We start from the raw sequence: 13,849 nt of genomic DNA, 5'->3' as shown, positions 1-13,849 counted from the left end.
TTTTCCTTGCTTTTTAAAAAATGGATGTATCACTTATGAATGTATCTCTAAACAAGACAATTTAGTTTAATGTGTCTGTTATTTTTCCCACTACATTTTATTTGTCAGAATCATAGATTTGATGTGTTTAGTAATAGTTTATTCATTTTCATTGGTGAAAGTATTTTATTGTACAAATATATCACAATTTACTTATCTATTCTGCTGTTGATGTGAATTTGGGGCATTTTCAAAAAATTGATAAATAATTCTACTATAAACATTCGTGTGTGTGTGTGCGCATGTGTGTTTCCTCTGGGAACATACTAGGAGTGGAATTGTTAGATCATATAGTATATGAATATCTTCAAATTTACTAGATAATATCAAATGCTTTTCAAGTTGTCTTACCAATTTATGATGCTGCTAGCCATATATTTATTTAGGATTTCATGATGGTTTGCTCATTTAAATTTCATAATTTTTTTCCATTTAAAAGTAGTACACCTCTATTAGTAGATTTATTTCTAGATACTTGAAAATGTTCTTTAAATATCTCTTTAGGTTTTTAGTTTCCTGAATATCTGTTGCTGACATACAAAACTATGAAACAGTTACTTATACAAAACAAATTTAAATAAATTTAATTATAAGTCATTTAATATTTGCTTAATGAGAAGTCCAGAGGTTTGGAATTCGTTACATACTTTTTTTTTCATGAATCTACTTATCACACAATAAGACATGTCTGCTTTTGAATTAGGATATGTATAAATTTATTAATATTTTGGAAATTCATGTCATTAGCCTCCCTGCTGGAAGTTGTTGGCTTACAGGAAATGCATGATTAAGAAGGATTAAAAAGTCATTTTTTTCTCCATTCCATACTGCATGCCACATTGTCAAAGGCCCAGGGAGCATTAATTCTCAGATTGATGTAAAACATCACTTCAGTTTTGCATGCTGTATCATGTGAACTTTTCCATGGGAGAAATGGAAAGGTACCAAAGACATTGTTTCTTTTCTAGTTCTTGCTCATCAAAAAGGTTGGGGTTCATAAGAAGTGGTGACATCATTACATAGCCTAAACAACACAAATTTACATAGAAGCAGATCAGATTTACCGTGGATAATCCTTGATTCATACAATCAGGAGCTAATGAAGTATACTTATTTCCTATTTTTATCTTGATTTTTGGCTGAAACCATTTTAGTAAGTTTTTATTTCCCTTGTCCATCTCAGTATAGCCACTGACTTCAACAGCACCATAGATTTTATTCACCATTCACCTAAATCAATCATGACCCTGTAATCTCAATATTTTTTTATTTCTGGAAAATTTTGAAATTAGTCATTACCATAATCCCTCTGCTTAGCCACAGAATATTCTGTAATGTTCATAATCAAGGAGTGGCTGTGTGGGTTTTTTTAAGAAACAAAAGCTAAATTCCTAACCCATGAGAAATCAAGTTTTCGTGATTTAAATAAATTGTGTGAGATAAGGAGGGCAAGGGTTTTTATCTGCTCAGAATCCTGGAGTCATTCTTACAGCTGAGATAGCTTTCTGCATGTTGTTTTTCTGAAGGGAGCAAATTTTTCTATTTGTTTTTCCTCAGCAAGCGTACATCGTGTACTTTGGGGTTGAATTTGGAAATTTTTTTGGAAAATAGATGATTATTGTTTTACATAATCCAGATTGAATAAATCCAGTTATTAATTTAACATAAATCCAGGATTTTCCAACTTCTCATACACAAAGTGAGTATAGACATCTCTGGAGTTGCATTTGAGATACCAGCACCCTCAGAATGCATGGTGACCGGCATCATGCTGTGGATATTGAACAGAGTCCAGTAGAGCTGGTGAGTACCAACGCCTTGCTTTCCTGTCTCATAATGTTGCTTTCAACATTTAACATGTAACACTTCAAGAAAGTTAGGTTGCGTTTTTCTGATTTTGCTATTATAGGACGAAAGGAATCTTAGATGTTATTACCAGTAATCACAAGTGTTGAGGGGGGTTATTTAATATGCCAGATACTGCTTTTCATATCATTTGGGAATTGTGCATTAGACTTTTTGCCTAAATTTTTATATTTTGCCTGAATTTTGACATTTGTATAATAAGGTACTTGTAGACAAAATTTTTAGTAAATTATTTGGAATGTTGTTTATAGCACACATTAATATTATTTATTATTATTTATTTATGTTTATTTTATTATTTATTATTATATATTTGATCCAATGAAAATATTTATTCTCATTGGCCTATTTGTGTGTATTTAAAGTAGTAATTTATGGAAAATGTCTCATGAGGAGACTTATGCTGCAAATGTGTTACTCTAGTAATATAAAAATCATATTTCTTAGAACGTGTATGGGGTCTCATTCCTCATTCAAACAAATCTCTTCATTTTACACATCAGGGAATTGAAACATTAAGAGTCCACTTAGCTAATGGCAGAGTCAGAAATAGAACTCAGATTTCTCATATATAAGCTTATTTTTAAAAAAGATTTTATTTATTTATTTGAGAGAGAGAGTGAGCAAATGAGAGAGAGAGAGAGAGAGAGAGAGATAATCATGAGCAGAGGGAGAGGGAGAAGCAGGCTCCCTGCTGAGCAGGGAACCCGATGTGGGGCTCCATCCCAGGACCCTGAGATCATGACCTGAGCCAAAGGCAGAAGCTTAACTGATTGAGCCACTCAGGCACCCCTATAATCTCATTATAAGAAACTACTTTTCAGAAAACTTTACTACTACGTTCATAATAAGGAAAAATGAATTTTAAATCAACCTGAGTTTGTAGAACCAAGAGATGAATCAGAAGAAATAAATAGAAAGATAGACTTGATAAAAGAATTGTTTTGCCACTTGAAGGTTATATTTGTGATCACTTTTGGGATTCAACAACTAGACTGTCATAAACTTCATTTATAGGATGACTCATATTTCAGGGAAGTTACAAAATGTCATTGCTTTAATAGCATGTATACATCATTTTATTTCCTTCTCCTTTTCATTATAAATAAAATGTGAGTTATGTTATTTCCCCACATGCCAAAATCTATACAATTTATTCCACTAGGCCAAATGATTAGATAATCTAGCTTAAAAAACCCAAGCAAACAAACAAAAACAAACAAAAAACACAAATAGTGAAACTGACTTCTGAAACCATAAAAAGGAATGTTTGGATTTCCCTTTTTTTTCTTTTTGTAATCTGACAGTCTATAACTTCTTAGATCCCCCAAAACAACAGGTAGAAAATTTTTTTTACAATTACTGAGTTTATTTGCTTATTTTAGAGCATTTGGAAAATATGACAATAACAAAGAAAAAAGAAAAAATCACCCATGATCCCGCCCAGAAAAAAAAAAAATCACTGCTAATATTTTGCTTCCTGTCCTCTCTCCCATCCAAACTAATTTTATTCTTATAATTGCTTTATTTTGCCATGTGAAATTTTTGTCAATTTACCTAAGTTTTTCCTCCCCAAATCCCATAATGATATTAATTAAAATTCAGAGATGTGAAAGCTTATACTGCTGAAGTTTTTTTATGAGGACATTTATCAAAGTTGTCTTTTTGTTCCTCAGTAAAGTTTTGTGGTTTTCTTTATATAAGTCCTATAGCATTTGATATGCTTGGCCATTTTATATTGCTTTATTACTACGAATAGCAGTTGCTAGGACATGCACACACACAGAAAATAAGTGCTGTTACATATATTTTTCATATTTTTATAATCAGCCAATTTAATGAGTTCTTATTCCTTTTGAGAGATTGTATGGTTGATTATTTGGGATCTTGTTTGTAAACAGTCATATGATGTAGAAAAAAATGTTAATTTTATCTTCACATTTCCGTTATTCACACATACTGATGAGAACTTCTAGAAAAACATTACCTACTATTGGTGTTAGGAGACGTTCTTCACTTCTCCTGACTTTAAAGGAAAGTGCCTGATGTCTCACTGTTAAATATGATGTTAGTCAGTGTTTTGAGGTAAACATTCCTTGTCACATTTGGGAATTACTATTTTATTTGTAGTTCTTTGAGATTTGTATTGTTTGTCTGCTTTTGTCAAGACTGAATGCTGAAATTTGTGAAAATGATCCTTGGGCACCTATTGAATCAATTATTTTATTTTTTCTTCATTGATCACTTGGTGGGAAAAACGTATTTGTACAATTCCTATCATACCATTTATTAGAGTTTCAGATTCTTCTAGAACTTGGTTGGTTCTTCATTTAATACATGTTCGATTCACATCATTTATATGTGCTTCATTTGTTTATGTTCCCAGATAAAACTTTCTTCATCTTTAAAATAAGACTTGTTTGCTTGTTTATTTATTTAAAATGTCTTTCTCTGCAGTTGCCCAGAAATCCATACTGTTTGAATGAAGGAACCCGCTGTTGTTGTAGATTACCCACTGTGACCCTCCAGCCGCAGTGGGTAAGATTTGGGACTGGGAGTAGGTGGGGAGTCTTTAGCAGTCCGTGGACCACTGGTGAAATGGGGAAGGCAGGCCCTGCTCTACAAACTCTGCTGGGCTCTCATGTCCTTTCACCCCTCACTGGCCCCACTTCTCCTGTGCTGCCTGTCCACAAGCTTCTGGTGACACCTGGGACCCACAACCCCCAACAGTTTGTCAGGGCTTCATTCTATTCCTTGAAGACCCTACCCATACCAGAGCTAATACATTTTGTATTTTGATGTCTTTCCAAGCTCAATGAAAGTCCTCGTATGTATGTTTAAGAAATAAAAATGTATTTAAAAAATATTTTTCTAATTATAAAATTTCAATATGTAATATGAAAAGAGGAGATAATAATGAGCAAAAGAACACCTGCAATTTTCCATCACTCAAAGATAACCAATCTAAATGTTTTGATATGCGTTTTCAAAATTTTCTTAACCATGAGGACTAGCTAGATAATTTGATTTATATTGTGATATTAGTAGCTGATAATAACAGTAATATATTCCAAAGGCAATCTATTTGCATTTGAGATGATGTCTTATTGCTTTAGTACAAAGGGGTAACTCAGAGGGAACTTTCTGTCCTCATGGACTTGTGGACAAGTTGTGTGTGTGTGTGAGAAGAGAGATAAAGAGAGAGAGAGGGAGGGAATAAGAGAAAGAGACAGCTGATAAACTGTACTTTAAATTATAGCATTTGGAGTAATGAAACAGGTTAGCCTTATTCTAATTGAAATCAGTTACCTAAGTCACTACTATGTCATTTGCTGAAATATTCACTTTTCATAATTCATTGCAGGTTACAGCAAAACCATGGTCACTCTGGAAAACATTTCTGGTGTGTCTTTTGGCCTGTCTAATTGCCACAGCACTTGTTGTTCTGGTCTTATATTTGGTCCACTTTGGCAAGCCCACCAACAGTAACACTATCATCATTCACGCAGATGGAAAGTCGAATCATGTCACCTGCATCCCTGGTTCTACCCCATCTCCTGCCTCATCAACCCTGCCTGGATCTCCTACCCCTGTGCCCGACCAAAGCTCCTCTGCCAAGGCGTCTCCATCTTCTATGGAGATGACCAAAACAACAACACTGGAGCATGAAATTATCATTGAAGATCAAAAATGACATTTTGAGCCCTTAGCACTCCTCCAGCCAGATCAACACTCTCACCCAGGAGGAGGCATGTCCAGGTGTCCTCTCTTCCCTGCCAAGAGGTTGCAAAGCATTTGGCTTCATGAGAGCTTGCCCTTTGTGCTCCAATCATTTGCTGTATTCCCATATGGTAATGACTCAGTCTTGCGCCCTCCAATGTTCAAATGATTGGAAAAAAATTTTTTTTCAACTGAGCCTGATTGATTCATTCAGGCAGGAGCCCAGAGCTTGCTTTTCATCCCTCCTATACAACCAACTTTATTCTTCACAAATGGGGGTTTTAACTGAGAAAGAGGCTGCCAGGTGGATCCCGCTCTACTTTACTCCCTGCCTGTTGGTTCTTAAGCCAGTATTTACCATCTAGTTGTTGCTTATTTTACAATCTCATATACTTCACTATTTTCAGCATTTGTATTCCAATAGGGAGAAGGAAATACTCAATTAAAGTAGTTAATGAGTAAGAGTTTTTAAATACCTGTTGGTTATTATAGACACATTTCTCTTGTTGGGAAACCCAGAAAAGAGATTAGTGAGGTTAGGAATAATCAAGGAAGATTTTGGAGAAAAACTAAGAGTTGAAAAAGGGTGAAAAATTGGACTTAGGTCAGGTCATGATCCCAGGGTCCTTTTGTATTGTATTTCGTTTTGTGTTTTATACTACAATTTAGAGGGCACATTGCTTGCAATTTGCTATGAAACACAAGACTTGTTCAATATTTATATTGAGTGTTTAATATTCACTAAAAGCAGACACATTTCATTCTGGGAAAGACTTCTGAGTTAAATGAACCTGCCCTTTCCACCCCCAACCTCCAAACTCTACAAAAGTGTAAGACTGCCTCAGACAAGGAGGTTTCCTACCCAAAGATTCAGCACTATGAGTGGACACTAAAGCCTTGTTATCCAGCTTCCAACTTCTGATTGTCTTTTGCACACCGTTAGAGGTTCTGGAAGCACTGTTTTGTTTTCCTAAAGCAAAAGGCTTTGTGTTCTATATAACTCTAGGTTGATTTGGCTGCAGTCAATAATAGGCCATATAGACTTTGAGGCCTTACTGAATACTTCGACTCCACAAAAGAAAGATCAGAAATATGGTCATTCCTTACAAAATTATATATGGGCAGCTAGTATTATTTTTCAGACACCAAGAGATGTCCAAATTTGAGTCTTTTTTTTTTTTTAAGATTTTTTTTTTTTTTATTCATGAGAGACAGAGAGAGAGAGAGAGGCAGAGGGAGAAGCAGGCTCCCAAGGAGCAGGGAGCCCGACGCGGGACTCGATCCCAGGATGCTGGGATCATGACCTGAGCCGAAGGCAGACGCTTAACCATCTGAGCCACCCAGGCGCCCACCAAATTTGAGTCTTAAAAAAGAATTTTTATACCACAAATATCATTTGATAATACAACTTAAGAATGATGAAAGTTGTTATATACATTTTAGAAAAGAAATGTCATAAAGTTCTAGATAAGGTTAATAAACACAAGGGAGTAAATGTGCGTGCATTTTCCCCTAGTACGATCTTAAACCAATTTGTTTCTATTGTAGTTTTTATTTAAATGCTTGTGAAGAAGAAAGACTAAACTCACTAGGTTCAAATGTACTTCCTAATATAATTTAAACTTCACTTTGTGATATAAAAGTAAAAAAAGCGGGGCACCTGGGTGGCTCAGTCGGTTAAGCGTCTGCCTTCGGCTCAGTCATGATCCCAGGGTCCTGGGATCGAGCCCCACATCGGGCTCCCTGCTCGGCAGGAAGCCTGCTTCTCCCTCTCCCGCTCCCCCTGCTTGTGTTTCCTCTCTCGCTGTCTCTCTCTCTGTCAAATAAATAAATAAAATCTTTAAAAAAAAAAAGTAAAAAAAGCTTCTTTAAAAAGACCGAAAATAAACTTACTGCTAATTAAAATTAAAAAAGAAAAAGTTCTATATTCTAGAAGCCATGCTAAGTAACTAGATGTTGTAATAAGAGCTGTTATTTACTTCCTTTACTTTTATAGATACTACAGAATGTGGTATGGTAACATGGGAATGTGGTATGGTAACATGGTAACATACCCCTTTATGTTCAAGGAGAATCTTAGCAATGAATTTCCTACATTAAATATTGGGTTGGAGGATATTGTAATTAAGTTATCTGAGATCATCGGGTTTCTGTGCTTTGTCAAATAGAGATGTAAACAAGCTCTTGGATTTTTTTTTTTTTTTGCTTTAGACTTTTATGGTTTAATAAAGTATTAAAATAGTAATCAGAGTTGTGGAAAATATCTTCACAAGTTAAAATACATAACTGGAACAAAAATTTTATGAAGTACTGTTAAAATAATAAGTGAAGTGTGTATAGTCAATAAATGTAATCGCCCAGTTTTAATGATTTATTCAGCAAATATTAAAACCATATATAAGCACTAATATTTATTGTTTCAAAAATTTATTCACTGTATTTGATTGATAGTAATATATTTTAAATTAGTCAGGAAGCTTCTCTATTTAAAACATCTGCTACATAGCCTTTTGTAAGTCTATTCTTAAGCACAAAGTAACTTTATGCTAAGTTTACAAATTCGCTTCACCAAGTAAGAGTGTAACTAACTTCTTTAGAGGCTTTACTGGAAAATGTCTTACTGGGCATTTTGTTTCCCCCAAGGCTCATTGATCTATACTGAAAATTTGCTGTAATAGGTAGCCCAGCTCCATGATGACATAAGCCACTCAGGTCAAGGAGCCCAGCTCCATGATGATAAGCCACTCACTCTGATAATGTGCAGTTTCAACAGGTTTTAAACTTTGAAACTATAGCTGACAACATTGACTCCATCTTTGGCCATGCATCTTGCTCACGCCTGCGCAGGGACCTCCTCTACGTGTTCCATGCCCCGAGGAGATTAAGGTATACCCTGACCCGAATGTGGGAAGGCTAGTTCTGATCCTGAGCTTCTCTAAAGTGGCACACAGAAGGCTCCACTTTAGATAACTAGTAGAGATCCTCTGGTGCACACAGATGGCGCCACTTTAGCTAACTACCCTGTGGCAGCACCACCATACCCCTTGCTCTATAAAAGCTGGGGATTAAGGTCCAGCCTGGGTGGGGAGTTTTTCTGCGTCTGCTGTGGATCATCCTCTGTGGGATCCCTACTGTCAGTAAGTTTCCCTGAATAAAACTCTGTGTAAATGGTATAGAGAGGCTTGCTTCGTTTTTCAGTCTCAAAGTGCTTTCTCTTTACTTTACTGACCCTCCTCCACCTTCTAACAATTGGCAAGTCAGCCAGGAGACTGAAAACAAAACAAGCATGGGCAAAGGGGAAAGCCCCTTGTTTGTGGGAGAAATGTGGAAGGACTTGCCAAGTTTTTGGAGCATTTCAGACCAGTAAATGAATATAGGGATGACCCTACAACCCCCCAGCCAAACAAACAAACAAACAAACAAAAAACCAACCCAAGGGATTGTTAGATACCCTACCCAAAACAGCAGGGAAAGGAAATGGAGAAGGGAAAGTGACCAAGCTACTGTGATGGTAGCTTGGCTGTCAATCTGTGCATATGAGACACCACGGAAATGCAGTTACTAGTAAGGAGAGAATTGGAACAAATCAGGGAAGTGTGTCTTTAGAAGCATGGCTTTAGAAAAGGATATGGGAGCCCATGTTCTTCTAATATGGGCATTATGTCCAAAAGAATCCAACAGCAAGAGGAATGCTTGGAAATTATGGTGTGTAAGATGGCATGGGCACAGACTTTCACAGACTGAAGTACGAACTGTTATAGCTCAAGAGAATTGAGACCCGAAGTACAGGATCCCCGGGATAATGACTCATCTGATGACATTATCATAGAGGGGGAAAATGATGTATGGGGCGTACCCTTTGATTCAAAGACCCAGGCCATTTGTGGGCCTGGGGATGACAGAGAAGTTCCCACTAGTGAGAAAATGACTATGAGGGACTATTCTGCTGCTGAATTAGTGGGACTAGCCAGCAGCTTTAAGCAAAAGGGCAAGAGGGCTGGCTGCTTGGGTGTTACGACTGCGGGATCCTGGGGGAGATGATATTATGTTAAATGGGTTTGAGATGTCAAAAATGGCCTCAAGTCACTGCTCAACGTGCCTTTAACAAGGATTAGATGCTGCAGGCAAGGGTGAGAATCGAGGTGCTTAGCTAATTTGATTGATTGGATAAATGCTACCATTAAGATAACCTGGCCTAGTGAAGGGAATGTTCCCCCCAGTGTTACACTGGACCTGTATGGGAGAACCACAAGAAATGATATGTAAACTGGGAGTTAAAACATGCCATTCATGCCCAGCATTTTGGAAGCCCAGGCGAAGAATTATTTTCCTCCGGTAGGAAAGACCGTATCTTACAGTCAGCCCTGGGGCATGGGGGTGGATTTTAGCATCTGTCCTTGCCCCTATGGGATAATCAGCCCATTGCTAGAGTAGCTGCTATGGTGGCTGAGTTAGGTGAAACTGAAAGAATCCGTCATCAGGGAAACAGTTTGAAAAATAGGGAGAAACAAAGGATTCCGCCAACGATAACATGGCAGAAAGGGGGGCCCATCAAAGTTTCTTGTCAACAACTATGGCAAGATCTAGTATTATTGGGACCCAGAGAGAAAATATAGACAACCCCGTTTGGTCTTGCTAAACCTGTGGAAAGTGCTACATCCAGCAAAGTAGTTCATTCGCTTAAAAGAAGGCTCAAAAAAGCCAGGTGCATTGCCAAGTGCCCTTCCACTAATGGGGGAATTTCAGGGGCGGATACCCTTTACCCCAAGAGATTAGGGGTTAGGCCAACATTGCCGTCTAGCGTGTGTGTTGTGGGGGGGATCCCATGTTGAGTTGACCATTTATTGGTCTCCCACTGGCAGGCAACCTGTGCTGGCTCTGATAGATGCTGGAGTTGGATACATACTTATCTATGGAAACTCCTCAAAATTCTGAGAAAATGAAGCCGTTAATGGTTATAGGGAACAGGTTATCAAGGTCAGCCCAATTAGTCTTTACCTACAGATGAGCAGGTTTCCTCCCTGCTGTTTTCTAGTGTATATTTCCCTCATTCCTGAGTATATTTTGGGTGGAGAGGTATTACAGGATCTGGATCTAACTACAAGGACAGATGTATACCCAAATAGTGAAATTCATCATCATGAGTCCTGCAAAATGGGAACCTATACGCTGCCATTCCCTGGAAAGCCATAAACCTAAAACAATATAAGCTACTTAAGGGGCATAATGAGATTACTGCCACCATTAAAGAATTAGAAAAGGTTGGGGTAGTTCTGCTCAAAGCCCATTCAGTAATCTTGTTGGGCCTATAAAGAAATCTAATGGGACCTGGTCAATGACAATAGCTTACAGGGAACTCAATGAAGTTACTCTGCCCATCCATGCTATGGTGCCTCGTATAGCCTTATTGTTAGAAAAAAAATCACAGCATCCATTAAGACACATCATTATGTACTGGACCTATCTAATGTGCTTTATAGCATTCTGTTAAAACTTGAACCCCAAAACCAATCTGCTTTCATGTGGAATGGGAGACCATGAACCTTCCAGACCTTTCCCCAAGGGTATCTCCACAGTCCCACAATTTGTCATAGGATGGTAGCCAGAGATTTGGAAAAATGGATATTTTTAGAGGAGTGGTGCTTTATCATTATATAGATGATGCTATGTTAAATTGTGATGACTTACCCTACCTGTCTCAAGCAGCCACATCATTACAAGTCAGGAGGATGGAAGGTAATTACCCACTGATCTAAGGGTAAGGTCAATCAGTAATGTGTCTGAGGATCATATGGTTAGGTAAGACAAAAGTAATGCCAGAGTCAGTCACTGATAAAATACAAGCCTTCCCAATCCCTACAATGGCAAAAGAATTATAAGCTTTTGTTGGTTTATTGGGTTATTGGAGGTCTTTCAGTCCCCAGCTAGCACAGATATTAAAACCTTTATATGTCTTGGTTAAAAAGGGAAGCCAATGGGATTGGGGTGCTAATCAACAAGAGGCTTTCTTAAAGGCATAAATGGTAGGAAAAACAAATACAGGCCCTGGGGATATTAAACCAAGTATCTTTTCTGACTACAATGATAGGAAACCAGAAATCAATAACTGGAGGAAAGCTGGAAAATTTACAAGCATGGGGAAACTAAACTGCACACTACTGAGCAAACAATGGGTCAAAGAAGAAATCAAAAAAGAAATAAAAAAAATACCTGAAAACAAAATAGAAACACAATGTACAAAAACCTATGGGATTCTGCAGGCATTCTAAGAGGGACAGTTTATAGCAATAAATTCATATTTAGAAAACAAAGATCTCAAACAACCTAACTTTATACCTCCAGGAAATACAAAAAGAACAAACTAAGCCCAAAGTTAGCAGAAGGAAATACCATAGATCAGAACAGAAAAGCCCCCCAGCAATGAAAATGAATCAACCATTGATACATACCACATGATAAATCTCAAAGTAATTATGCTGAAAGTGGGCAAACGAAAGAGTACATACTATGATTCCATTAATAGAAAATCCCAGAAAATTTAAACTAACTGATAGTGATAGAACACAGACCATTGGTTGCCTAAGGATAAGAATTGGAGTGGGGACATATGGGGTAAAGAAATTACAAAGGGGTATAGGGAAAATTTTGAGGGTGGTGACTATGTTCATTATCTTGACTGTGGTGATGTTTTCATGGGTTAGAACTTATAAAATTGAATGATTCAAGTATGTGCAATTTGTTGTATGTCAATTATACCTCAGTAAAGCTACTTCAAACAAGACCAGTAAAATAATAGAAAAGATGAATGAAACTAAGAGCTGGTTATTTGAAAAAATAATAATAAAATTGACAAACTGTTAGCTAGACAAACTAAGAAAAAAGAGTCAAATAACATTAGAAATAGAAAAGGAGATATTACAACTGATACCACAGATATAAAAAGATCAGAAGAGGTTACTGTGAACAATTCTATGCCAACAAATTGGATAACTGAGAGGAAATGGAGAACTTCCTAGAAACCTACAATCTACCAAGACTGAGTCAAGAATAAACAGAAAATCACATCGATCAATGTGAGTAAGGTGAGTGAATTTGTAATCACAGACTTTCTAAACTTTTAGAAAAGCTCAGGACCAGATGGTTTCACTGGTGAATTCTACCAAACATTTAAAAAATTAATGTCAATCCTTTTTAAAGTGTTCCAAAAAACTGAGGAGAGAATATGCCCAATTCCTTTTAGAAGGCTAGCATTACCCTGATACCGAAGCCAGATAAGGACACTTCAAGAAAACAAAACTATAGGCCCATATCCCCAATGAATGTAGGCGCAAAAATTCTCAACAAAATATTAGCAAACCAAATTGAATCATATATTAAAAGGATAATATCCCATGATCAAACTAAAAAGCTTCAGCACAGCACAGGAAACCATCAACAAAATGCAACCTGTAGAATGGGAGAAAATCTTTGCAAATCCTAAAATCTGATAAGGCGTTAATATCCAAAATCTACAAAGAACTCACAACTTGATAGGAAAAAACAATCCAATTTAAAAATGGGTAGAGGAATAGGATAAACTTTTTCCCAAAGAAGATGTACAATTGGCTAGGAGCTACATGAAAATGTGCTCAAAATCACTAATCAGGAACACGCAAGTGAAAACTACAATAAGATATCACCTCACACCTGTTAGAATGACCAAGATCAAGAAGATGAGAGGACAGGTGTTGGCAAAGATGTGCACAAAGGGAAAACATGCACCGGTTGGGATGTAAATTGGTGTAGCCACTATGGAAAACGGTATGGAGGTTTCTCAAGGAATTAAAAATAGAACTATCATATGATCTAGCAATTGCACTTCTGGTTATACTTTTGAAGCAAATGAAAACAGGATCTGGAAGAGATATCTGTACTCCCATGTTCATTGCAGCATTATTCACAGTAGTCAATATATGGAAACAACGTAAGTGTCAACAGATGAATGGATAAAGAAGATGTGAAAAAAAATTCAGCCACCAAAAGGAAATCTTGCCATTTGTGATAACGTGAATGGAAGCTGTGGGCATTATGCTAAGTGAAATAAGCCAGGGAGAGTGAAATACTGTATGATATGATTTGTATGTGGGACCTAAGAAAGCTAAAATCATAGAAACCATAGAAACATAGAAAGTTTCTTTTTTTTCCACAGACAAAAGACTGAAGGTAGCTGGTACAGAGTTGGAAA

The 13,849-nt window shown here is 36.9% G+C and overlaps 1 protein-coding gene across 2 annotated transcripts; it reads left to right on the top strand.

Moving 5' to 3' along the window:
* Positions 1–1,411: 1,411 nt before the first annotated feature.
* LOC118004490 (dynactin-associated protein-like) lies at positions 1,412–6,839 on the top strand. 2 transcript variants are annotated; one of them, XM_034995859.1, is made up of 3 exons: positions 1,436–1,842; positions 4,363–4,443; positions 5,270–6,838. In XM_034995859.1, exons 1-3 carry the CDS (start codon positions 1,789–1,791, stop codon positions 5,597–5,599), a joined length of 465 nt encoding a protein of 154 aa, XP_034851750.1. In that variant the 5' UTR covers positions 1,436–1,788; the 3' UTR covers positions 5,600–6,838. The 2 variants fall into 2 exon arrangements, with proteins under 2 accessions (XP_034851751.1, XP_034851750.1); XM_034995860.1 differs by lacking the exon at positions 4,363–4,443 and having other exon boundaries at positions 1,412–1,842; positions 5,270–6,839.
* The last annotated feature ends 7,010 nt before the right edge of the window (positions 6,840–13,849 follow it).

Source organism: Mirounga leonina, unplaced genomic scaffold, assembly GCF_011800145.1.
Source record: "Mirounga leonina isolate KUSES-001 unplaced genomic scaffold, KU_Mleo_1.0 Mir_93, whole genome shotgun sequence".
In the NCBI taxonomy this organism is placed as follows: domain Eukaryota; kingdom Metazoa; phylum Chordata; class Mammalia; order Carnivora; family Phocidae; genus Mirounga; species Mirounga leonina.
This window is presented reverse-complemented; position numbering and strand designations above follow the sequence as displayed.

Coding starts and splice junctions, on each gene's coding strand:
- LOC118004490 (XM_034995859.1), top strand. CDS start 1,789: ATGCATGGTGACCGGCATCATGCTGTGGATATTGAACAGAGTCCAGTA. Junction 1,843..4,362: donor AACAGAGTCCAGTAGAGCTG/GTGAGTACCAAC, acceptor CTTTCTCTGCAG/TTGCCCAGAAATCCATACTG. Junction 4,444..5,269: donor TGACCCTCCAGCCGCAGTGG/GTAAGATTTGGG, acceptor AATTCATTGCAG/GTTACAGCAAAACCATGGTC.